General features: G+C 40.7%; 1 protein-coding gene across 1 annotated transcript; it reads right to left on the reverse strand.

Moving 5' to 3' along the window:
- Window positions 1–15,655: 15,655 nt before the first annotated feature.
- LOC133883618 (glycine-rich cell wall structural protein 1.8-like) lies at window positions 15,656–16,610 on the reverse strand. Its single transcript, XM_062322992.1, has 2 exons — window positions 16,482–16,610; window positions 15,656–16,312 (listed from the first exon to the last, which is right to left on the reverse strand). Exons 1-2 carry the CDS (start codon window positions 16,579–16,581, stop codon window positions 15,828–15,830), a joined length of 585 nt encoding a protein of 194 aa, XP_062178976.1. The 5' UTR covers window positions 16,582–16,610; the 3' UTR covers window positions 15,656–15,827.
- Between the last annotated feature and the right edge of the window lie 8,920 nt (window positions 16,611–25,530).

Genomic DNA, 25,530 nt, shown 5'->3' on the forward strand with positions numbered 1-25,530 from the left:
TTAATGCCATTGAGCTTAGTAACAAGCGCATGATATTTCTCATTGCACGCATCCTTTATTCCTTTATGTATTTCAATGAGACTAGTCCAAATATCATGTGCATTTTTGAGAGAATAAACACGATTAAATGCATCAATACATATAGATGATAAAAGGATACTCTTGACCAATGCATCTAATTGCCTCTTCTTGTTGGTGATGCGAGGTTTCATCCCCTCCTCGATGACACTCCAAACATCCAACCCTCGGGCTTCCAAATAACAAGTCATTAGAATTTTTCACCGAGGGAAGTTTGTGCCATCAAAAAGTGGAGCACTATAGAAATCCATCATAACCCCGAATGTCACAACTCACTAGGCGGTGAAGCCTAACTGATCACAATGAGACTAAGGTTCAAGTGCCACTTGAATTGGCGAAACCTTATGAAGTTGTGAAGCTCTAACACAAATTGTAGAGCTAGATGTGAGGCCTAGCTCTGATACCAATTGAAAGGATTGGTGATGTCCTAAGAGGGGTGAATTAGGACACTTAGAACTATTTTTGCTCCAAAAATAACACAAGATAAACCTATATCAATTTATATCTAAATGTGCTCTCAATTTATTTAGTGTATCTACCCTACCAATTAAAGCACTTGTAACCGATCTAAGAAGGCAAATTACTAGAATATAAATGCAAAAATGAAAATAAGGTAGAGAGAGCAAACTCGACACAAGGATTTTTTTCACGTGGTATCAATGGCATGAATACCACCCCTAGTACAAGTTGGAGCTCCATAAAGGATATGCTCCCGGTCGGCACCCGGTCACAGCTCTTGAGCCACCAAATCACAAAGACAAGGCATCCACCTGGATGAGCCACCAAGTCACCAAGGTAACATCTCAATACCAGCCTCTCTTCTAGTTCGTCGCCTCCTTGATCACTTTGGAGCTTGAGCCACCAAGGCAAGGGTTTCCGTGTCCCTACACAATCGTCTTGTCGTCGCTCCACACCAAATTGGAGGGTCAACAAGTTTGCCGGTGAGTCACCAAGACTCTAAGGTGCCAGTGTACCACTTGGTACAAGGTTGGATCACTCCTTGATCCACTTTCTATGTAGCAATCACCTAAAAACACTCTCTCTAGGCCTATAAGCACTAATCACTCTCTACTGGTGTGCTTAATCACCTTGAATGATGACTTTGAGCACTTTGGTGGCTTGGATGTCTTCTCAGGTGTACATGAACTTCTCTAGACTCCAGTACCTTCAAATGGCCGAGTCAAGGGGAATTTATAGCCTCAAATGGCTCTAAAAAGCTATTAACACCGGATGATCCATGAGAACAGTAGTACTAGCACCTGATTATCTGGTGAGTACACTCTCACAAACTAGCCGTTTGAACCCCACTCAAACCTCTATGAATACCAGACACTTCGGTGTATACTTCATCTCCATCACCAAACTATCAGGTGAGTTATCCTTAGCCATTCGAGCCTTTCCTTCTTCTCTATGTAAATTGCTTTGGTGTATTCATCCAGTGCACATCACTCCATCACCAGACTATCCAGTGAGTTTTCTTCAGCTAATCGAGCCAATGCAATCCTCTCTCAAAATAATGCTCCGGTGTTAGACAACCTTCATCATCAGACCATTTGGTGCCTTGAACTTTTTTCTACTCCTTTACGCTATTCATTGCCCATGTATTGTCTGGGTTGAACCTTTGATCTTCAGCGGCTACATCCTTCTTTGGTAATAATGCTCCGGTGCATTCATCCTTCTGATCACCGGACTTATTCGATGAGGCATATTCTTCAGCACAACACCTTCTCTGGAAGAATTGCTCCGATGAGAACACTGCTCAAACAAGGACCTTCCGGTGAGGTCTTGAGGCCTCTCTCCCATTTGACAAATATACTCCAGTGATTACAATACCCAGAGCACTGGACCATCCAGTGAGGCAAATCTTCAGGGACTTCTCCAATTCAGTCCAACTTTGTCCTAGCTATGGTGGCTTCTTCATTTATTGTATCCATGAGACCTACTAATATATATTCTTGGTAAACATGTTAGTCCCAAACAAAAGCAATACTTTAACTTATAACCATTTAACTAATACATTAAAGACTTCACCCAAACAACTCTAATAACTCAACGACAGCATCTAACCGACGGTAGTGGGATGAAAGCATAAGCATCCAAGTGGATAATGTTCCTCATGCTTCTTTAACTGCCTTGATGCATAGGCTACGACTTGACCTTCTTGCATAAGAACACATCCAAGTTCTTGCTATGATGCATCACAGTAAATATCTAAGTCCTTGTTGATGTCTGGTAGAACTAGCACTGGGGCTGTAGTCAATCTCCTCTTCAATTCCTCAAAACTTGGTTGACAAGCTGGGCTCCATTTAAAAACCATATTTTTCTGTAGGAAAGAGGTAAGAGGTTGAGCTATCTTAGAGAATCCTTCTATGAAGCGGCGATAATAACCTGCTAAACCAAGGAAACTTCGGATCTTCGACACATTGGTAGGCGGTAACCAATTCAACACAGCCTTCACTTTGTTTCGATCTAGTGCTACACCTCCAGCTGTTATGATATGGCCAAGAAAAGTGACTTGATCTAACCAAAAATGACACTTGCTAAGCTTGGCATACAGCTGATGCTCTCTGAGTGTCTGTAGCATAAATCTCAAATGTTCTTCATGTTCTTATTCACTCGCAGAGAAAATTAGAATATCATCAATGAACACCACTACAAACTTATCCAGATAATCCATAAATACCTCATTCATGAGGTTCATAAAATAGGATGGGGCATTGGTCAATCCAAAAGACATAACAGTATACTCATATAGTCCATATCGACTACTGAAGGCAGTCTTGGGTACATCTGATGATCGAATCTTCAACTGATATTATCCAGACCTTAGATCAATCTTGGAGAACACTCAGGCTCCCCTCATCTGATCAAACAAATCCTCAATCCAAGGTAACGGGTACTTGTTCTAAATGGTTACATCATTGAGCGCTCTATAGTCTACACACATTCTTCGGGTACCATCCTTCTTATCCACGAAAAGAATTGGGGCTCCCCAAGGTGATGCACTCGGTCGAATAAAACCTTTATCTAACTACTCTTGGATTTGCTTCTTTAACTCAACTAGGTGGTTAGCAGACATTCTATATGGCCTTTTAGCTATAGGGGTCGTACTAGGTACCAATTCAATGACAAACTCAATTTCTCGATCTGGCGGCATACCTGGCAATTCATCAGGAAAGACATCGGGAAACTCACAAACCACCGTGAACTGATCAATGGTTGTACCTTCAAGCAAATTGAGAGAACAATCCTCTGCTGCTGTAACAGTAGCCATGAACTCAACTTTTGTACCATCTCCATTGGTTAGGTGAACTGCCCTTCTGGCACATTCTATAACTCCATCTAACTTGGCTAACCAATCCATTCCACGGATAACATCTATGCCCTTTGATTCCAAGACTATAAGATTTACTGGAAAGTCTAGCCCCTTATTTTATGTTTCATCCTAGTGCACATATACTTTGCTCTCATTTCTCCTCTAGGATAATTAATTAGCATAGGATATTTCATCATAACCATAGGCAAACCATGCTTTGTAACATAATGGATAGTTATGAAAGAATGCGAGGCTCCATAATCAAACAAAATTGATGCAGGCTGAGAGTTGATGAGGAACATACCGTACACAACATCCTGAACATCTTGAGCTTCTTTTGCTGTGACATGGTTGACCCTCCCTTGAACGAAGTTTTGTTGTCCACAGTTGTTCTGAATAGGGGTCTGATTTCCATTATGTACTTGGGGTTGGAATTGAATAGACTTCGGGGTGTTGGTGTTGATCAGGTTTGGATTCTTCTTAGGGCACCGGTTGACATAGTGTCCTAGCTCTCCACAGTGGAAACACCCTTTGTTGGAACTAGGGGTAACTAGGCTACTCTTTATTTGCGAGGTAGCTGGTGCTGTTGAGCGAGGAGTCTGGTAGTTGGAATGCTGAACAGGGGCATGTGTCTGAGGCCTGTACTGGTTGTTGGAGCAAAACATAGGGCCTTGTGGATGAGCTTGAGTTGCCACACAAGGTCGGGTGTTGCTTGGTTGTGCTTGGAAAGACGTCTTCCTTTTCTTCTCATCTATCTGATGGCGCTTGTGCTCAACCACTAAAGCTTTATTCACCAGAGCTTGGAAATTGGCAAACTCCTGAGAAAGTAGGACATATTCAATGGCATCATTCAGACCTTCCAGAAAGCATTCATGCTTCTTCTCATCTGTATCCACTTCATTTGGAGTTGGGAGGTAGATTGTCCTCCTCAACTCTATCCTTAGTAGCCTCCCAACTTATATGATGTCTTTCTTCCTGATTCTTGTGGAGTTCTCAAAAGACTAGAGTACTTTCGGTCTACATTCTTCTAGCAAAATGACAGTCAACAAAAAGAAATAATGCCTAGTAAAATGGAGTGTCCTCTGCCAACCCATAGATCAGGGGGGTTAAGGGATTCAAAATCTCGATGCTCAAAACAATGCTCTACTATGTAAATGGCTATACAAAATTAGTATTCGAGGAAGGGATTGGCATAACCTAATTCGTAATAAATATTTGGGATCAAAATGTCTTTCTCAAGTTAGTTAGTGCACAGGTGATTCCCACTTCTGGGCAGGGTTGATGAAGGTGAAGCGTCATCTTTTTCACTTTGGTACCTTCATAATCAAATATGGCTCAGAAAAATCAGGTTTTGGGAAGATACTTGGCTTGGTTATTCACCATTGAGCAACCAATATCCTTGTCTTTATAACATAGCATGTAACAGACATGGTAGCCAACGTTCTTCAATCTTTTCCACCAAACATCACTTTCCATCGAGATATGAGCAGACCTAAATTGATAGCATGGAATGAGTTGCTCCCTCACCTTATCAACATGAATCTTTCATTGAAACCAGACGAATTCCCATGGAAGTTGAACAAATCTAGATCTTTCTTGGTTCGGTTCCTTTATCGAACTCTTATAAACAATGATGAACCTCAAAGGAGCAAAAAAAATCTGGAAGACAAAACTACCTCTAAAGATAAAGATCTTCCTTTGGTACCTACAAGAGGAGTCCTAATAAAAGATAATCTTATCAAGAGACAATGGTAGGGTAGTCAAAAGTGTTACTTTTGTCACAAGAATGAGATGATTAAGCATCTCTTTTTCGATTGCCGCTTTGCACGATCTACATGATTTATCATTCAAGTGGCTTCCAACATTTACCCACAAAAAAGTGTTCCAAATATGTTTGGTAACTGGCTTCGTGGGATTAGTAACCAATGGAAAGAGAAAATAATTGTAGCGACAACAATGTTTTCTTGGTCGTTGTGGCTATGCAGAAATGATGTGGTTTTTAACAAAAGGAAAATTAACTCTCCTTTGCAGGTTATCTTTACATGTATGTGTTTGCTCCATACATGGGTTGTATTGCAGCAGCAGGAGCACCGACATTTGATGGTGACGGCATGTAATCTTATGGTGCGGGTGGTCTAGATTTCGGATTGAAGGCCCATAGACCACTAGCTGGTTGTCTTTCTTTCTGGTTCCTTTTCTTTGTTTTTTCTTTATATGGTTGTGTGTGTCAGAGCTATGCAGAAACCAGAAGTGAACTCTTATATGCTTGTATCATCTTGATGTAACTCTAAGATTCAATAAAACTTCCTTTATCAAAAAAAAAGTAATGGTGAACGGTTGCCCTAGAGAAACAATCTGACATGGCCGGGGCTTTTGGCAAGGGGACCCCTTTCCCGATGTGATTCATAATTGTGATGGATGTTCTCTGTTGGAGCTAATCTTGATATTTTGTATCTGCATGTTTATTTTTGTTTTGCATGTAGTTAGTATATTTGCATAGGCTGGTGTGAATCAGCAGGAAGAGCATGCATGGACATGTACAGGTGCTGATGTGTCATGCAAGACGGACGTTGCCACGTGAAGCAATGCTGCATGCAAGAGCAATGGAGCCAACAAACTGAGTCAAGTGGTGCTGCAGGCTGAGAGATTTGGCTTGGTAATTATCTAGTGGTTGCATGCATGAGCTAGTACCAAGTGATGTGGTCAAGATAGTTAGTACATGCATGTCATTAGCTAGTGGGTCACATTATGTTACATTACTATGCCTAACATTACAACTGACATAACTTAATTAAATGCACATTACACTACATTACGATGACTCACATTCCAACAACAATGCATGGACTAGACAGAACGTGATGACTGATCTACTATGCTCCATGATGACTCCATAGGCGCTCTACCAGATCATCACGCAGTTGATAGTGGAATGCCTGGTTCTTGATTACTTTAGTGACTTCTATGTGCTAGAGGACGGCTTGGTCTGGATCACGACCCACTGTCGCTTTCTCGCCCATATAATCATATACCTCCTCCTCATCAATGCCACCCCTCTTGTCCTCAATTATCATATTGTGCATTATAACATATGCGGTCATAATATTGTGTAGTGTGCTTTCATTCCAAATTCTTCCTAGACCGCAAATTATGGCGAACTCGACTGTAGGGCGCCAAATGCGTGTCCAACATCTTTCTAGACTAATGCTTGCATGGCAGAGAAATGCATGCTCTTGTTCCTCCTTGGTGCTGAAATTGGCTTCACTATGGTCGCTCATTCGGGGTAAATTCCATCACCTAGGTAGTAGCCCATGCCATTCGTCTTACTGTTAATAGTGTATGACATAGGAGGCGTAGTCCCATCCGTGAGCCTACTGAAATCTTTAGAGTGGTGCAAAATATTTATGTCAGACTACCGGGCATTCCAAAGAAAGCATGCTATATCTAGGATATTTGCACGTATGACTGGTATATGCGTCATGCCACATTTTCGAGTAGTTCTTCCAAACCCAATGCATGTAGTCGATGCTCTACAGCTCGAGGGAACCCTCTCTACTCGCCAATGGCTAACAATCTAACATTATCCTCCGTAGTGGGAGCGCAGAGGTACTGATTGGAGAAAAGCAGGACAACACCTTGCACAAACTTTGTCAAGGTGAGCATCCTTGTGCTACCCCAGATACGAACATATTCATCCACTGCGTCTACACTAACTCCGTATGCCAGTTGCCGTATGGCAGCTGTCATCTTCTAGAGGGGACTTAGGCCTAGCTTCCCAGTGGCATCTCTCTTCTGCTAAAACCATGGGTCGTGGTTCTCCACAGCAGCGGCAATTCTCGAAAACAATGGCCAACTCATCTGAAACCTTAGAGGGTGAATAGTCGTTAGTACGCATCACAAAATATAAACGTGTTAGTAAGGAAGATGGTCTCACCTACGACGGAACAATGTATCACCATACACTGGGATGTCGGCGAAGTAGTCCTAAAATAGCCTAGCAGCACCTTCCTAGTGCCCATAGTCTATGACTACATGTCCTAGTACGGAGCCAAGTTGATGCGTGTGACCTTGGGCAGCAAGTTCTTCCTCCTCGATGGCGATCAACAATATCAGTTCATTCTCATCATCGCTCGAGTCCGATGAGAACATGAATGGATCTCCGGATGTAGACGAGCTCATTGTGTAAATATGAATACGGAGGCAATTGTGCCTCTCTACTTTGGTAGAAGCCCTCTTTTATAGCAACGGTTGGGAAATGGACTGCCTACCGCTGGATATTTGAAGTTATTACCAACGGAATAATGTTTCTTCACTTGCATTACATTATACTGAGAAGTGCAAATAACTCGACCCTTGTGTTCAATTGCATCAAAATGATCATAATGCCAAAGGCTTATTCTGATATTGATGCGAACCTTTCTCTCATCATAAAATGTCATTTCTCTCTGGATGAAGAGCTGCGTCATGCTATGATAATGGCGTATAAATCCTACAGGCAAAATCTTTTTGTCCTCATTTTAAAAACTAAGCATTGTTTCCTTGACACTATGAACTGGTTGAGAGCATGTTACCATGGAATCAACGAAATTTAATCAAAGTAGCAATAGCCCCCAAAAGAACATTCCTAAAAGTGGACAATCTTTCTAGCTACAATTTTCATTTCTATTACTGTTATTTGATTGCAACCAAGCCTTGCCTTTTGTTAATGAGCTGTTGCTACAAAAAATTACAAAACTAGACTCTTTTCATCGTTTTATCTATCATTTTGCATGAAAGATGAGTACGGAGTGCACTGTTATGCAACCATTTACGCAAGCTTTTGCAGAGTTTGAGCTCTCAGGTTATAGCTTGCAGTGTTAAATATAATCAACAATAATTTTAACCTGCTATTGATTTGTTGAAGTGGAAAACTGATATTACTGTCACAGTAGTATAAAAGAGTAGTTGCTTCTCTTCGGAAAATAACCCGTGATAGATATGCAGAGCTTGCCTTTTGATACGACTGTTGGTATAAAACAGTTGTTTTGCTCTTTGTAACAACTCCAGTATATAGTATTGTTCAATCTAATAAATCGTTTCATGCATTCATTCACTAGATGTGCATCTTTACCAAGTATTGCTGAAGGTCCATATGATTTTGTATTCTCATATGCTACTATGTATATTTTCAGTTGTTAGTTATTTATTTCACAAGATGTGCATCTTTACCAAGTATTATTAAAGGTCGATAGGATTTTATATTCTCATATGCTATTATGCATATTTTGCAGATAGTAAATAGCCAAGAGAATATAATGGCCATGAGTGCAGTGCTATAAGACAATAAATAATTTTGTCTATGCCACTTCACTGTTGCAGATGGAACATGCTTTTTAATGTGAGCTGAAACTCTTTTATATGTTGAAACTTTTGATGGGACCATGCGTTTTGGAGACGACAATGCACTGCTAATTGTTGGCCTACTATGGCGGGTTTACTAAACAATTTCTTCAATTCCTTCATTACTAAATATTTTCTTCAATTCCTCCGCAACAAACTCTACTAGGCTTGCAACAAACGGGACATTGGCGTGTCCTTGGTCTTGAACTGACTGTGCTAAACTGTGCTTGCTCTCTCTAAAGTTTTTTTACATAAAGTTTTTGAAACCTAAATACAATGGTCTTCTTGATGAGGAAATCTACTACATAGTACAATATGATTTTTTTTTCTAAATCACCGAAATCATGCAATCACCGAGATGGGAGGTAACTAGGGTTTCGATGGGGAGGATGGGATGGTGCTTACCCGTTGGGCTTGAAGGGGATGTAGGAGAGCCGGAGAGGTGGTCCTCGACGTCGGCGTCAGGGCCGGCGGTGGCTCCTCCTCCGTGGGGGGTGATGGCGGCGAGGGCTCCGGGGACGAATTGGCGTTGGGAGGAGGCGGCGGCGCGTCGGGGTGGCATTGGGAGGAGGCGGCGGCACGTCGGGGCTCAGGTGACTGAAGCAAACGAGGAGGTGGCACTAGGGTGAATAGAGGAACGAGGATGCGGCTAAGTGTTGGAGATAAATATAGGAGACATATCAGTGCCGGTTATATGTACAATCGGCACTGATAGTTGAAGTATAAGTGTACAATCGGCACTGATAGTTGAAGTATCAGTGCCGGTTACTACATAGAACCGGCACTGATACTAGTTTTCCCAGTAAATATTCTTCTATTGTTAAATTCCCTGGAAGTATAATAAATAGTTTTAATATTATAAAATAAATGTTGTAATCTGGAAAATAGTTTTAGAAAATCCATATTAATTCTTATAATATTTAAAAATGTTTTGTTTGACAAAATAAATGCTTTAATATGCTTTGTTGCATATAAAATTAGTTTTAATTCTAGAAAAATGCAAATAAATTTTATAAAATCTTTTTAACTTGTTTTATGTTGAAAAATAATTCTAGAAAATTTCAAAAAAATGTTTAGGCCTTTTAAAATATATATGCACTTGATATAAATTAAAGCATATTATTACATCACCCATACATGTCCTTGATACAAAATAAAGCTTAACCTAAATATTATACAAATTTCACCAAATACGTGAAAGCTGCTTTCACTGAACGGTTAATGCTTCGTTATGGTCGCAGCGTATGTAGGTACCTTCCGCAGTGTTATCAATGAGAGGCAGTTCGACATTCTCTCCAAAAGGAGGCAGGTCTTCGAATTTGTCGCAGTCTTCATCGTCAACAACATTCTCAACACCGACGATTTTTCTTTTTCCTTGAAGAACCACATAATGCTCCTCCTTGTTAGCTGGGTTCGGGTCCTTTACATAGAAGACTTGTGCAACATCGTTGGCAAGCACGAATGGTTGTTCTCTGTATCCGACGAGTTTGAGGTCCACGGTAGTCATACCATACTTGTCGACCTTGACTCCCCCTGTGAGTCTGACCTATTGGCACCGAAACAGAGGGACCATCAACTCGCCATATTCAAGTTCCCAAATCTCCTCTATGAATCCATAGTAGGTCTCCCTGTTGCCAGCGCGGTCACAGGCATCAGTACGGACACCGCTATTTCGGTTAGTGCTCTTGTTGTCTTGTGCTTGTGTATAAAATGTATAGCTGTTAATCTCGTATGCTTGGAATGTGCGAATCGTAGTTGACAGCCCATTTGCCAGCAGTTCCAATAGAGCATCGTTGGTATCCTTACCCATCATGAGTTGACGTAACCAATTACCGAAATTATCTCTGTGCTCTTTTGCGATCCAATCATCTGACTTTGTTGGATTTGTGGAGCGTAGCATGCTCACATGCATTTTGACATACGGGATCGCTACAACTGCATGTTGCAGAACTGCGAAGTGTGCTTGAGTGAATGAAGCACAATCTTTGATATGGATTGAAGTATGACCTATCGTCCCTTTCCCCTTTAGCCTCCCCTCATAGCGAGATATAGGCATACCAATCACGTTCAGTTTCATATAGTCAATGCAAAACTCAATGACCTCCTCCGTACTCCAACCTTGGGCAATGCAACCTTCCGGACGACCTCGATTACGAACATATTTCTTCAGAACCCCCATGAACCTTTCGAAAGGATACATCTGATGCAAAAACACGGAGCCAAGGCTCTTTATCTCACCCACAATGTGAACAATTAGATGGGGCATTATATCAAAAAATGTCAGAGGGAAAATAGTTTCAAACTGACATATAGTATGGACCATGTCTTCCTGTAGCTTTGCCAGTTTGTTCGGATCAATGACCTTCTGTGAAATTGCGTTGAAGATTGAACACAGCTTAATGATTGGGTCTTGGATCTTATCCGGCAGAATACCTCGAATTGCAACTGGAAGCATCTGCGTCATCATCACGTGACAATCATGAGACTTCATGCCAACTAACTTCGTATCTTTCATGTTTACAAAGCTCCTAATATTGGAGGAGTAACCGGTCGGAACTTTGACATCACTCAAGCAACCACACAGGCGGATCTTCTCTTCCTTGCTTATAGTGTAGCAAGCTGTGGGAAGTTTCTTTTTGCCGTTGTCTAATTGTATGTAGTGTAGGTCCTTCCTGAGGTTCATTTCTTCCAGGTCTAGCTGTGCATTTAGTGTATCTTTTGTTTTGCCGGGTATGTCTAGTAAGGTACCAATCAAGCTATCAAACACATTCTTCTCCATGTGCATGACGTCGATTGCGTGTCAGACCATAAGATACTTTCAATAAGGTAGCAACCAAAATATTGACATCTTTTTCCACATGGGAGCATTTTGCCCAGCCTGCATTTTTGTACTGCCTGGCCCCTTTCTAAGTACAACTCTAAGTGTCTTAACCATCTTAAATACCTGTTCTCCACTGCGAATCTTCGGAGCTTGACGAAGCTCCATTGTCCCGTCAAAAGCTCTTTTATTCTTGCGGTTTGGGTGATCCGGACGGAGGAACCTACGGTGACCCATGAAGATCATTTTTTGGCTGTTTTTTAGCCACCGCCCCTCCGTTTCCTCCAAGCACTGAACACATCCATTGTACCCTTTTACAGTCTGCCCTGATAGGTTACCAAGAGCAGGCCAATCTGAAAATCGTCACGAACAGCATCGCGCGCAGGGTAAAATTCTCGCGTCTGTACTCATCCCATACCCGTACGCTATCTTTCCACAGTACAAGAAGATCTTCCACCAATGGTTTGAGGTACACATCGATATCGTTGCCTGGTTGATTCGGCCCACTAATTAGCAGAGGTATCATAAGGTACTTCCGCTTCATGCACATCCAAGGTGGAAGGTTGTAGATACAGAGAGTCACAGGCCAAGTGCTATGAGTACTTCTCGTGTTGCCGAAAGGATTCATCCCATCTGTGCTCAACCCGAACCTTATATTCCTCACTTCATCTCTGAATTCCTTGTATTTCGAATCGAATCTCCTCCATTGCATGCCATCAGTAGGGTGTCTAAGCATTCTATCTTTCTTGTGCTGTTCGGCGTGCCATCGCATCAGCTCGGTATTCGCTCTGTTAGCAAACAATCATTTCAAACGGGGGACTATAGGGAAATACCAAGCCACCTTAACGGGGGGGTCTTTTCTTCTTTCTCTTCACCCTACACCATCGCTCTCGATATCATCAACGTTGCTCTTGTACCGTGGTGCATTGCAAACGCGACACGCTTCCAAGTCTGCATCCTCACCGCGGAACAACATGCAGTCATTTCCACATGCATATATTTTCTCTACTTCCAATCCCAACGGGCAGACAACCTGCTTGGCATGTTACGTGTTTTCGGGCAACACGTTCCCCTCTGGAAGCAATTCCCTCAAGAATTCTAACAATTCATTGAAACCCTTATCGGCCCAACCATTGCTAGCCTTCATTTGCATCAGTGTCAGCACCACATGCAACTTGCTGTGCTCATCTTTACAGTTCAGGTAAACTGGTGTTTTAGAGTCCTCTATCATGCGCTGGTACTTTTGATGTTGTCTTTCAATGGTGAAGTCCCCCTCCCCATCGCGCAACATTTGTTCTATGCCTTCTTCATTGTTGCCAACAAAAGTGTCTCAATCATCGTTCTCGACAAAAGTATCTTCAAATACTGACATATCGAAGTCTTCATTAGCCGTCGGATCGTTGCCTCCGTCTCCTTTGACTGTTGGTTGCCCTTCATGCCCAACATCTGCAAGTTCACCGTGCTCAGTCCAACGGGTGTAGCCAGCCTTGAAACCCCTGCGAATCAAGTGTGCACGGATCTGCTCTATGTTTGAAAACTGCTTCTCATTCTTGCAGTCGACACACGGACAGCATATATAGTGCTCGTCACGCTTCTTTTTTGGCTTCTTGTACGCCGCGACAGCCCTCAAAAAAGCCTCAATGCCAACAATGAACTCTGGCCCTCGTTCCTTGTACATCCATGACCGGTTTATCTGCAAATCATTATAATTAAACACATTGGACTTAGAATCATTAAACATTTCAAAATCTAGAACATATTCATCGAATTACCTCACATCCTGATTGGTCCCTATTTGAGGGCCCATCTCCTTCCGGTACTTGGGCCGGGTCGGGGGACCCGCCTTCCAAAGGCTGCCGAGTCTGATTACGACCCGTGGGTGGACGTGCCATCCATACAACACAGTATTTTATCAACTGTACATGTTAAATTCACTATATTGATTAATTAACAGAGGAAATCCACTGGATTATTACTAAAATTCATGACTTTTAAAATATACGCAATCCACATACTAGAAAATTAGAGCTAGATTTTAGGGACATTTTGCAAATACCTCCCTGATTTTTTATTCTTTGGATGCCACTCGAATGACAGTTCTAGCGGTATTTTTGTAATTTTTGAATGGCAATAATGGTTCAACAAGTGGCAAATTTGCAATTATCCATAGATTTTAATGTAGGCACCCAACTCTATTTACATGTGACTTTTAATCTACTCGTTAAATCATATACAATGATAAAATTGCGACATTTCTCTAATTTATATGGATATTTGAGCTCTTGCTCATTCCAAATTTCAACACTAACTAACAACCACCTAATTCAAACCTAGAGAAATCTAGCAACTAAAATCCAACTAAGAATCAAATGTAGATCATCTCTATACATCTAACAACGACAAAGTTGCAAACGTTACCTAAATTAGATCTCAACTACATCTCTAAATCTATAACCATGGAACAAGCACCATCCATCATCAACCCTAGAGCAATCTACCAAGTAATCTATCCAAAAATGAAATATAGATCTCACTAACCTTAAAACAGTTGACTCCTCCAAATTTTGAAGGCTCCCACGCAAAAAAAAAACCTTGAATTGCAAAAAAAAAATGGCAAGGAGGCGCTGTAACACTAGGCTGCGGCTCTGTTCTGGGTCGAGACAGGGAAGAAGATGGGCTATATATACTATAGTAGCTATAGTGCCAGTTTAAAAAGGAACCGGCACTGAAACACCACTATCAGTGCCGGTTCTTAACTCCAGGCCCTCGATCGCGGGCGGGAGTTTTAGAACCGGCACTAATACCACTTTCAGTACCGGTTCCTTTGAACCGGCACTGAAGGTGGTGGCTATTATGTGGGGTTCTGTAGTAGTGGAAGGAAAAGAGGGAAAGAGAAAGAAAGCAAAAATTAAGTCATTTCAAGACACAGCCTTGGAGAAAATCTATGTATTAGTTTTCTTTGGATAACATGGCATGGCCATTTCAAGAGACAACCTTGGAAACTATTGAACATGTTCTGAAGGACAGACTAGAAACACATGATCACGGTGAACCAGATACCAGAGAAATGTCATTTTGTTTATGAAAGAACAACCTTGTCAAACGAAAACAAGTCAATAAACGTGCTTTTGTCAAGGATGCATTTCGAATTAAGTTGAAATCCTGCTTTATGTGAATAAGTTTTCCAGCTAAAGCTACAATCTTGCTTTTGTCAAGCATATATAACTCCATATGAAGTGAGATGTATTTTTATAGCTTCTAGAAGAGAACCATAACATAGTAGTGCAAGGTACCGCAACCACGTCATTGAATTGCTCGGTTTGCGTAACCACACACTTGACACTCGTATATACAAGCATGATGTACCATTCATGGTCAATTGTAACCTTGAGCTCTCGGTGACCGCTCTATGTGTCACGTCCTAATAGACCCTCTTGTACCATAACTTCTTTTCGTACTTAATGAATGTTACGTTGTTCTCCAGTCTATTCTAGAAAAGAAAATCATGGTCAATTAACCAATTCATGGTGTGCCTCCATGAGATATGCAATTCGATCATTATTTGCCACTCCAAAGCCATAAATATACAAAGTTTGCAACTTTGGATGTATTTTGCGTGTTTTTTTTCAATCCGACATCCCGCTGCGATACATCACTTTTGCACCAAACAACTTCGCAGACGCATATGATCAGCCCAACCAAGTGACAAGATTTCTCCAAATCCTACCAAGACTCAACTGTGTGCAGCAGCAAGTCATACCAAAGCCAAGAATGTTAGAGAACGAACCCCAGCCCTGTAGCGGCAGCGAGCAAAGGGTGGCGGAGGCTAGCCCGCTGATGTTTGTCTCGTTGTACATCACCGTGCCGTAGCCCGTAGGTCCATACATGACGAGGCACAAGTTCTAAAAGCCAGCTAATACACAAGAAGATAAGACACCATACAAGACTAGCTCTTATTATTGTACGTACTTCATTAATTCAAGCCAACAGTCCATGTCTTACAGCACAAGAACACGATATTCCTTACATAAATTATTCAAACACATCTCCATGCATGACTTTATTTGACATGCATAGCCAAACAACACAGCTAATACTTCATTCAAGCCAACAGTCCATGTCTTACAGCACAAGAACAAGATATTCCTTACATAAAATATTCAAACACATCTCCATGCATGGCTTTATTTGACATGCATAGCCAAACAACACATGTAGCTGTGCTACTTATTTCCATCAACCATCTCCACCGCCAGAATATCCGCCCCCAGGAGAACTACCACTGCCGTATCCTCCTCCGTAACTCCCACCACCACCGTACCCACCGCCACTACCGTATCCTCCACCGTTGCCACCACCATACCCAGGCTGACCACCTCCATACCCAGGATGACCGTGACCACCACCGTATACAGGGCTACCATACCTGCCACCGTAGCTGGGTCCATAGCCTCCACCATATCCAGGCCCATAGCCACCACCATGGCCATGGTGCTTGTATCCTCCACCTGATCCAGGACCGTAGCCTTCGCCATATCCAGGCCCATAGCCACCACCATAGCCGGGCGGATTGTATCCTCCGCCGTATCCACCGTCATTTCCATATCCTCCACCGTATCCACCGTTGCTTCCATATCCTCCACTGTGCTTGAATCTACCTCCCCACTTCTCATCCTTGAGTCCAGGCCCACCTGCAGGCTTCACATTCTTCCCGTCCGACTCTGCATGTAATTAAAAAACTGTCATCGAGTGATCGATGTGTTGTATAGCATGTCGCAAACGCTGAATGCATGTTATGTGTAGCAGCTTGTCCTATTCAGAATAGTAACCCATGCGGGGAGAGAGAGAGAGAGAGAGAGAGAGAGAGAGAGAGAGAGAGAGTTAACCAACCATTGGCTTCAGGGAGCTCCCTAGCATATGCCACATCGTGGAAGAAGAGCAGGAGAGAGGCCAGGACGACACCGAGAAGAAGCAGAGACTTGACCGCCATTTGCTTCAGTGAGATCTCTTGCTGATCGAACTAGCTTGGGATGGGGAAATGGCACTGCCGCGGCATGGCATTTATAAAGCCAGCAACGCCTGCATGCATGCATGTGTTACACGCATCAACGCCTATCGCCGAGTTAATGCACGAGACCGAGCCAAAGTAATTCAAACTCCAATAAGTGCAGTGATACGGTTGGCTGTTTGCTCGGATTGGATCGAGCAGAGCTCCGGTACATCTCGCTGTCACCTTGATTACTATCAAAATGGAGGCGGACATTGAGGTTTATGTATCAGTGGAGTTACATGTGGTTGAGAGTGCAGAACATGTTGAGAATTAATGTCACTAACAAACTAGATGTCTTCCCTGGATATAGAATAGATGTATCCATTAGAATTAGACTGTCTATATATGTATAAGGTAGTACATACCATAGCTATAGAGTAATAGAGTTGATAAACAAAGCTTTAATCGAGTTAATTGGGTTGGCTCTATTCATTCTGCTTGTCTCACAACACTGGCTAGTGACTACAAATGGACACAGTAAAAAAATGTGCATCCTTCAACACAGGAAAAGGGGCACAAACTGGGCACAAGGAAATAATGAGGGACATGAAGTCGCGCATGATTGTTTAAAGCAGAGCGGATTTGATGTCCTGGAGGACGAACCAGTCATAATTGCTTCTATTATATTATGTATTTTTATATAGAAAAGGTCAATTTCACAACCTTCAACTCTAAACCATTACAAAACAACAATTAACCAACAGAACTTGGTCACATGAAGCCCCTTGAGCCATGCCAATGCGATTTTACTACAGCTCCAATCTACCTGCAGACTACAGCTCCAACTCAAAAAATCCTGGAGCTAGAGATCTGCATTCCAAGTAAATCCTAATTACCTTGGGAAAGGTAAAACGGATATGCACTTTAGTAACCTCACATTTTAGATTCTTTTATCTCAATCTTCCATGCACGTCGGAGTCCTTATTTTCATTAGATCCTAATTGCGTTGGGAATGTTTAAAGGGGTTTGAACCTTAGTAGCATCACATTTTAGATTCCTTCTATCTCAATCTTCCATGCACGTCGGAGTTCTCTCTTTTCATTATTCTCTTTTTTTGTTTGGGCACTTCCACAACCATAGAATCATTGAAAGAGGAAGGTATGCCACGGATGGTTTCTTAAGACATGTCACAAACAAATTATTATCAGATGGTTGCTAAGACAGATATGTATGTAACAAACCAGACATCTAATTGTGAATGAACTTACATACAAATCCTTATGTTTCTATCATACAGACATAGACGACTTTAAAAAAAAATCTATTTGTAACACTGGCACAGACGGTTTCTGTAAGATCTGTCTGTGTCTAGTCGGTAGACACAGATAAATTTTATAAACATATGTTTGTATTTAAAGACATGCAAATGTTTTCAAATTTGACCACCCATCTCCCCTCGCAATTTTGGCTTCCAACACACAAATCACTCGTCCCGTAAGGCTCTTTTGGCTTCTCACACACATAACCCCGCATCTCTCCTCAATATAAAGCGAGGAGTGTTCTGCATCCTCACTCATCATCTGCATTGGAGAAGCAAGATCCCGTCGGGGGTCGAATCCCTTTCACTGCAACGAGATGAGTATCATGTGGTTCCTTTTCACTGCACCGAGGTTTTTATTTCTTCGATCTATGCAACTGATGGTACAACCTTGTTTCTGACGTAGATCTACAATGGCACAATTCACGGCAATCAATAGGTGGCAGGATGGGGTTGTCCATATGGCTACTTCAACGGCACGGATGCTTGGCGTCGACTTTGGCCCGGTGGAGTTTATCTTCTTCACTGCTGTGAAGGCCACCCTCCGTTGACCCTATGTATGCTGTCAACCGCATTCTCCATTTGGTTCTACTGGATGGAAATTTCTCCATTATTGTTTGTCAGAATATAGATATTTTCATTAACTATAAGACATGCTTGAATGCCCATTTCTTGCTGAACTATGGCTGGCAATTTGGCAGTAACGTAGTCTAGTTGTGGCTAATATGTGAGATCGTCAAGGTGCAGTTAGACCCGGATGACTGCGAAATGCTAATTGAAGTTGATTCTTAGGTTGACATTTTACTGAAACGCAGAAGATTGAGATGACGTCTATCATTTCACCTTTTTGAAAGATGGCATCAATCAACCTAAGTTTGTCGATCATTTTTTGTCTTTTTGAAAGATGGTGTCGCCATGATTGCAATCACGATGTATAGCTAGCTAGGTTTATGTGTTCTGAACAATATGTGATATTCTTAAATTTTGTGATATGTAAGTGTCTATGTTTAGTTTTATGAACAATGTGTAATCGATATTCTGAATAATATGTGTTCGATGTTATGAACAATGTGTCAATGTTTTTAACTTGTGAATAATAAATTGGGTATATGTGTGACACTCCCCTCCCCCCATAAGTAAATTTGCTTCTTGGCGATGTTGTGAACAATGTGTCAATGTGTTTAACTTGTGAATCATAAATTGTGTATATGTGTGATACTTTTCCCCATAGAAACAAATTTGCTTCCTAGCTTCAGGAAGCAAATTTGCTTATAAGCGCAAAGAGAGACACAGATGGTTTTTTTATAAAAATTCGTTTGTGACAATTAACATAGATGGGTTTTAAAAAATCCATATGTGACTCTTAGTAGTCACAGATGGGTTTAAACAAACACCGTCTATGACTCTTAGTACTCACAGATAGTTTAAAAAAAACATTGTCTGTGGCTCTTAGAACATATAGACGGTTATTTAGAAACTCTGTCTGTGTGTAAGTGTATTACAAACGGATCTGAAATCGTTTGTAACAAGGTTGATATCACGGACACTTTTTGCAGAAACGGAACTTATAACCATCTATGATAGTATTTAAAATCTGTCTTTAAGAAGCTGTTATGAGGTAGTATTCATTGTTGGTAGCATTTTGACACGCCACACTAGTGGATTGCTACCTACTAGCTCGGAGTGTTCACGTTAGTGAAAACTACCGCCATGTCTATCAAATCAATGAAAAATTTCCTCAAGTCAATGGGGTGTTCTGCATTGGTTGTGAGTGTGTGGATGAAAGGGTTTTCTGCTTAAAAACAAAGCAGAAGTACTGCCATTTAATAATAGAAGGAAATATAGTAAAATACAACCACGTACGAACCGTCATCACGGATCACATCACATTAGGAAAATAGAGAAAAACTAGAACACCAACATGAGTCTAACACCATAAAAAAGAAGAATTAGCAATGCACACTACTAAATTTCTCCAGCAACACCAACATGGGCTAGGAGGAAGACACCAAGTGGTTTGGTTGAAGAGGGGGAACCCTAGAAAGTGAGCCTGTTGGATCATATCATCCATGTGCCTCAGGATGAAAAGTAAATGGTTTTTAGTTGCCAAGTAATAGTCATAATTAGTCTGTATTTGAAGGTTTCAAAATGAATTTTTTTCCTTATATGCTATAGGGGTTAGGATGAAGGTTCCAAAAGTCGGAAGCACAATGCACGGTGTATTATGATAGTGAAGGGGAGTATACTTGGTTGTCTATCTATACTGTCACCCTGTGGCCATAATGCGATTATCCCTCATCAAGAACGTAAAGTCAAGGTTCTATAAGGGATTGCTTGGTAAGCCCGAGCAAAATACTTTTGTAATAGATGAATCTAATCAAGATGATATCCCTCAAGTAAGTGATAAATAGAATGAGATTCTCAGTGAACCTTTTGATGAGAAGGAGGTGACACATGTGATCATCTAGATGGAGCACAACAAGGCTTGAGGCCCAGATGGCTTCCCAACATAATTTTATCAGGTCTTTTGGGAGGTCATGAAAGGGGATCTCATGTCCCTATTTTTTGATTTCCACCAATGAAAATGACTCATTTTCAAACTGAACTTTTGCGTTATTACACTAGTATCTAAAAAGTGTAATGCTTTGAAGAAAATTCAAGAATACTATCCAATATGTTTTCAGCTTTATAATATTCACTAAAATTGGCACTAACAGGATTGTCAATGTAGCTGAAAAAGTGGTGTGACCTACAATACTACTTTTATGCCTGGTCGAAATAAAATGAAAAAGTTATTATACTCCATGAGATCATTCTTGAACAATAAAAGAAAATGCAAAATTGTGTGATATTAAAGAAATTGATTTTGAGAAAGATTATGACAAGTCTAAATGATCTTTTCTTCAACAAGGCTTACACATGAAAGTATTCTCAGCACAATTGTGTGAATGGATCCAAAGCTTTATGTCAGGAGGGAATGTGGGGATTAAGGTCAACGGTGAAGTTGTCCCATACTTCCAAACACATAAAGGACTTAGACAGGGAGATCCTCTCTCGCCAGTCCTTTTTAATATTTTTGCAGATATACTTGCAATAATAATTTCAAGGGCCAAAGAAGATGAACAAATATAAGGAGTTGTACCATATCTTGTGGATGATGCATTGTCTATTCTGCAATATGCAAATGACACCATTATTTTTATGGACCATAACTTGGCGCATGCAAATAATATGAAACCCATGTTATGTGTCTTTGAAACAGCTATCTGGGCTCAAGATAAACTTCCACAAAAGTGAATTGTTCTGTTATTGTGATGCAAGGAATATTAAGACCAATAAAACAATTATTTTTGTGTGATATTGGGAATCACCCATTTAAATAGCTTGGCATACCTATGCATTATAGAAAACTGCAGAACAATGATTGGAGGGATGTAGAGAGATTTAAAAAGAATCTGAGTAGTTGGAACAAAAAGCTTATGTATGCTAGAGGCTGTTTAGTGCTCATAAACTCAATCTTAAACAGCCTTCCTATGTTTATGATGTCTTTTTATGAAATTACTCGAGAGGTGCTGAAGAGACTAGACTATCTATGATCCAAATTCTTTTGGTATGGGATAATCATAAGAAGAAATATAGGCTAGTGCGATGGAATATCCTATACCAACCAAAGGACCAGGGTGGATCTAGAATTACTGATTGATCGGTCCAAAATATTTGCTTCCTCATCAAATGGCTATATAAGCAACTAAACGAGGATGGTGATTGGCAAATGTTACTCAGAAATAAATACTTAGGTAATATTGCACTCACTTAGGTGGAAGGAAAACAAAAAAATTCCCACTTTCTGGACTAGCTTGATGAAAGTTAAGAGTGAATTCCTCAAATGGGAATCTTTTCAAATACATGAAGAAATCCATATTAGATTTTGGATTGAAAAATGATTAGAGAATAGGATCCTTAGTGATCAATACTTGCAACTATATCATGTTTCTAGGAGACAACATGCCACAGTTGCAGAAGTAATGAGAACAATACCCCCAAATGTATCTTTTCCGTCGACCAATCATTCGAGAAAAACTAATTGCCTGATACAATCTAGTGTCAAAGTTAGTGCATATTAACCTCTCTGATGAACATGACATATTTAGATGGGGACTACATACGAATTGGAGTTTTTCAGTCCATTCTACAAACATATGATTAATAAGCCCATTATGTTCCCAAATAAATAGTTGTGGAAACTTAAGCTCCCACTTAAAATAAAGATCTTTCTTTGGTACTTAGAAAGATGAGTAATCTTTACCAAAGGTTACTTCGCCAAAATAAATTGGAATGGTAGCCATAAATGCAATTTTTCCAGCTACAATGAAAATATTGAACATCTCTTTTTTGAGTTTCACTTTGCTAACTCATTACGATGCAAGTCAAAATAGCTCTGGACATTAACAAACCTAGAGATTTATACCATATTATAGGTGGTTGGCTAGGTGACTTATGTGCAAGTAAAAAGAAAATAATATTTGTTGGTCTGGCTGCATTTTTATGAGAAATTTGGTTATATTGTAATGATATTGTGTTTAATATGAAAACAATAACTTCTTCTATGTAGGCACTGCTCAGGGTATTTACTGGCTAAGATTCTGGAGATTGATGCAGCAAAAAAGCGAGAGGGAAAATATATGCATGGTGTGCTAAGCTTTGGAGGTGGTAGCCATGGAGTTCTTAGCCAAGAATAGGTGGCGGTTTAGTACTAGACTATGTAATTGATGATTTATAATGATGTGGTCTTTAACGCTTTATTTCCTCTCAATATTAGGCTATGAGCTGAGATGATATAATAATGAATGAGAGTTGAATACATCACATGATGCAAAAGGTCAGAACTTTTTTTCACGGTCTACAGAATACGGGGAAGGCAAAATAGTACAAATAATTTATAATAGTGACCATATTAATTTGCCGCTCATTAGATTTGTCTATGCAACATGCTGCGATTGACTCAACACGTATTCCCTCAAATTGGGAAACCGATCGATATGTGTACGCAGCTAGCTATGTGATGCACGAAATGGTAAGAAAGACGACAAGATGCATGTCACTTGAGTGCAGTTGCAAGCCAAAATTGTGGACATTTGAAGCTTAATTCAAGCAGCATTCTTGTTAAGAAGATTAATCGAAGCAGCGGGAGTGATTTTTTTTAAAAGCTAATTTTTTATGCTCCAATTTTTCAATAATGTTCTAATAATACTTTATATATGTACATCATTCATACAAACTGTAACGTTCTACTCTATAATTAAAGCATAAATCAATCGAAAATTCAAATTTCTAGCAACATGTTCCCTGTAATTGAGGTATAACTGATAATAACATCATAGGTAAAACATAAAATGATATGAACAGTATATAAAGCTCCACACAATAAAACTATATTATACACCTATTTATGGCATATACAACATTGGTTCTTCTACTTCAAACGAGAATTTAACACAAGCGTCGTACTACTAAAAATTGAGTTTTATAGCATGATTAGGGTTATTGACACTGTGATGAAGTGGTGTGCGCTGCAAAACTCCATATTATATAAATGTATGAATGCCATGATACAACTCTATTTGATAGTTTTGTGCTAGATGATGAAAGCCTCTCATGCAACTCCATGTACCGTTACGGGTCACAACACGATGACGATGACCGGCTTTTATCTCCATATGAAATGCATGTGAATTGACATCAATTCTGATTTTTTTTTATAACTCCTCATAATGAATAACACCTGAGAAACCAAGTTGAAATGTGACTTGTTTTATATGTGATGAGTGATTGACAAGGTTGTGAATTTGGTTTGATAATTGTTGGATTGCATAAGAATCTATATATACTGCAATTATGATCATGACTAACCAAAGTTGCAGAGGAAATGGAGTTGGCGTTTTTGTCTCTGAGTCTAGAAAAATTGTACTCGGCGAATGATCCGGTGCTGGGAATTTTGTACACGCCAGATGATTCGGTATCTGGGAACACTACACATCGGAGCATTTCAACTCAGAAGAAAAAGGTAAAGTACACGCCAGATAGTCTGACGATGGGCACAGTGAACGTCTAAGCATTTCTTGCAGAGAGGTTGAAATCGACTTTGGTGGACATACATGTATCGGATGGTCCGACGATGGAAGATGTGAATGCCAAAGAATACACCATACCATTTGTTGTAGAGAAATTGCAAAATGGTTATGTGGTGGAGACGAACTCGTCGGATGGTCTGGCGATGAGAAGTTGTGTATGCCAGATTATTTCTTACAGAGAGGATTCCAGATGGCAAGTCTGGGGAGTTGAACAGGTTGGATGGTCCAGCACTCAGGATGTGTGGATGCTGGATCATCCGACATTTATGATTTTTTCTAGGATATGTCTTAAGTTGAGGATTTCATTTTGGAACTAACTAGAGATGGTTTGGAGATATGTGTTTTCTTGTCTTGTGTTGTGCAGGTGATGGATGCAACTTGGCGGCCGATGGCTAGATGATTGGGGCCAAGCGGGGTGCTTGGTGTCAACAATCGAGGAAACTGCGCGGAGTCAAGGGTGATCCTAGCTGTGCACATGGAGGTCAAGCTAAGTATGGAAGGATGGATAAAGATGGCGTGTTGACGAGTCAAGCGAAGGGGATATCGGTACACGTGAGAAGACAGTCCGAAGGGATCGAGAGCAGGAGAGAGTTGCCAATGGTCAAGATCGCAAGACAAATTACACGTGTCAACATCGGAATTCTTGCTTGGGGTCAGAGCAAGCGGTAGTGAGTAATGCTTTGAGGACCGTGCAAGATGGTTTCGCGGTTTGGCCTCAAAACCGTGGAAGGATGGAGTGCACGTGGTATAATCACGAAGCTTGCGTCGAGGCGAAGCGAAGTCATGAAGAAGCCATGGTCATTAGATGGATGTAGTGAAAAATAAACCAAAATACCCCGATGGTAGGTTGGAGGCCATTGGAAGAGATAAGTATTTTGGGAACAAGGAATCTTAAGGGTTAAGGTACCTCCATAGGCCTATAAATAGAGGGGAAGGGCTGTGTGGGAATTTTGATTCAGCCATTTAAGCCTTGAGAGATAGGTTTTACAGAAGAGGAAAGGAGAGCTTAGCCATTGTAATGGGTGAGAGCTTTTTGTGAGGAAATCATCGTGTAATCTGCTGAAAATAGGGTTATCCTCCACAAGAAATAAAGGGATTATTTCTTTCGATGCTTATGTTCATCTCCTTGTAGTCTCTTTCTATTGGCTCCCTTGCTTTGTTGTGAGTTTTTCCTTTTAGGTTGTTATTTTTGTTTTTGGTTGGAGGCTGAAATATTCCTACATTGAGAAGTTATTCTTCTTGTTGGTAGAGGGTGAATCTTCTCATATGAGTCGGTTTTGAACCATCCCAACCCTCTAAATCCATCAACTTGGCAAATCTCTTCTTCCGGTGACAAGTTCTCTTGTGTTTAGGAGTGTTTCTTCAAGTTGATTGTTTTCTTGCGCTATGACTCATGATATGACCTTAAACGGAACCTAGAGTTATCATCTATCGAAAACGAGCATTTGTTGTTAAAGTCTTGCAATCTATTTTTGTCTCTATTTTGCTTCTGCATGTAGT

This window comes from Phragmites australis, chromosome 10, assembly GCF_958298935.1.
Source record: "Phragmites australis chromosome 10, lpPhrAust1.1, whole genome shotgun sequence".
In the NCBI taxonomy this organism is placed as follows: Eukaryota; Viridiplantae; Streptophyta; class Magnoliopsida; order Poales; family Poaceae; genus Phragmites; species Phragmites australis.

What these genes read in the sequence shown, in the direction of transcription:
- LOC133883618 (XM_062322992.1), bottom strand. Translation starts at nt 16,581, where the DNA reads ATGGCGGTCAAGTCTCTGCTTCTTCTCGGTGTCGTCCTGGCCTCTCTC. An exon ending in GGAGCTCCCTGAAGCCAATG is followed by an intron (nt 16,313 to 16,481) that starts GTTGGTTAACTC and finishes AATTACATGCAG; the next exon opens with AGTCGGACGGGAAGAATGTG.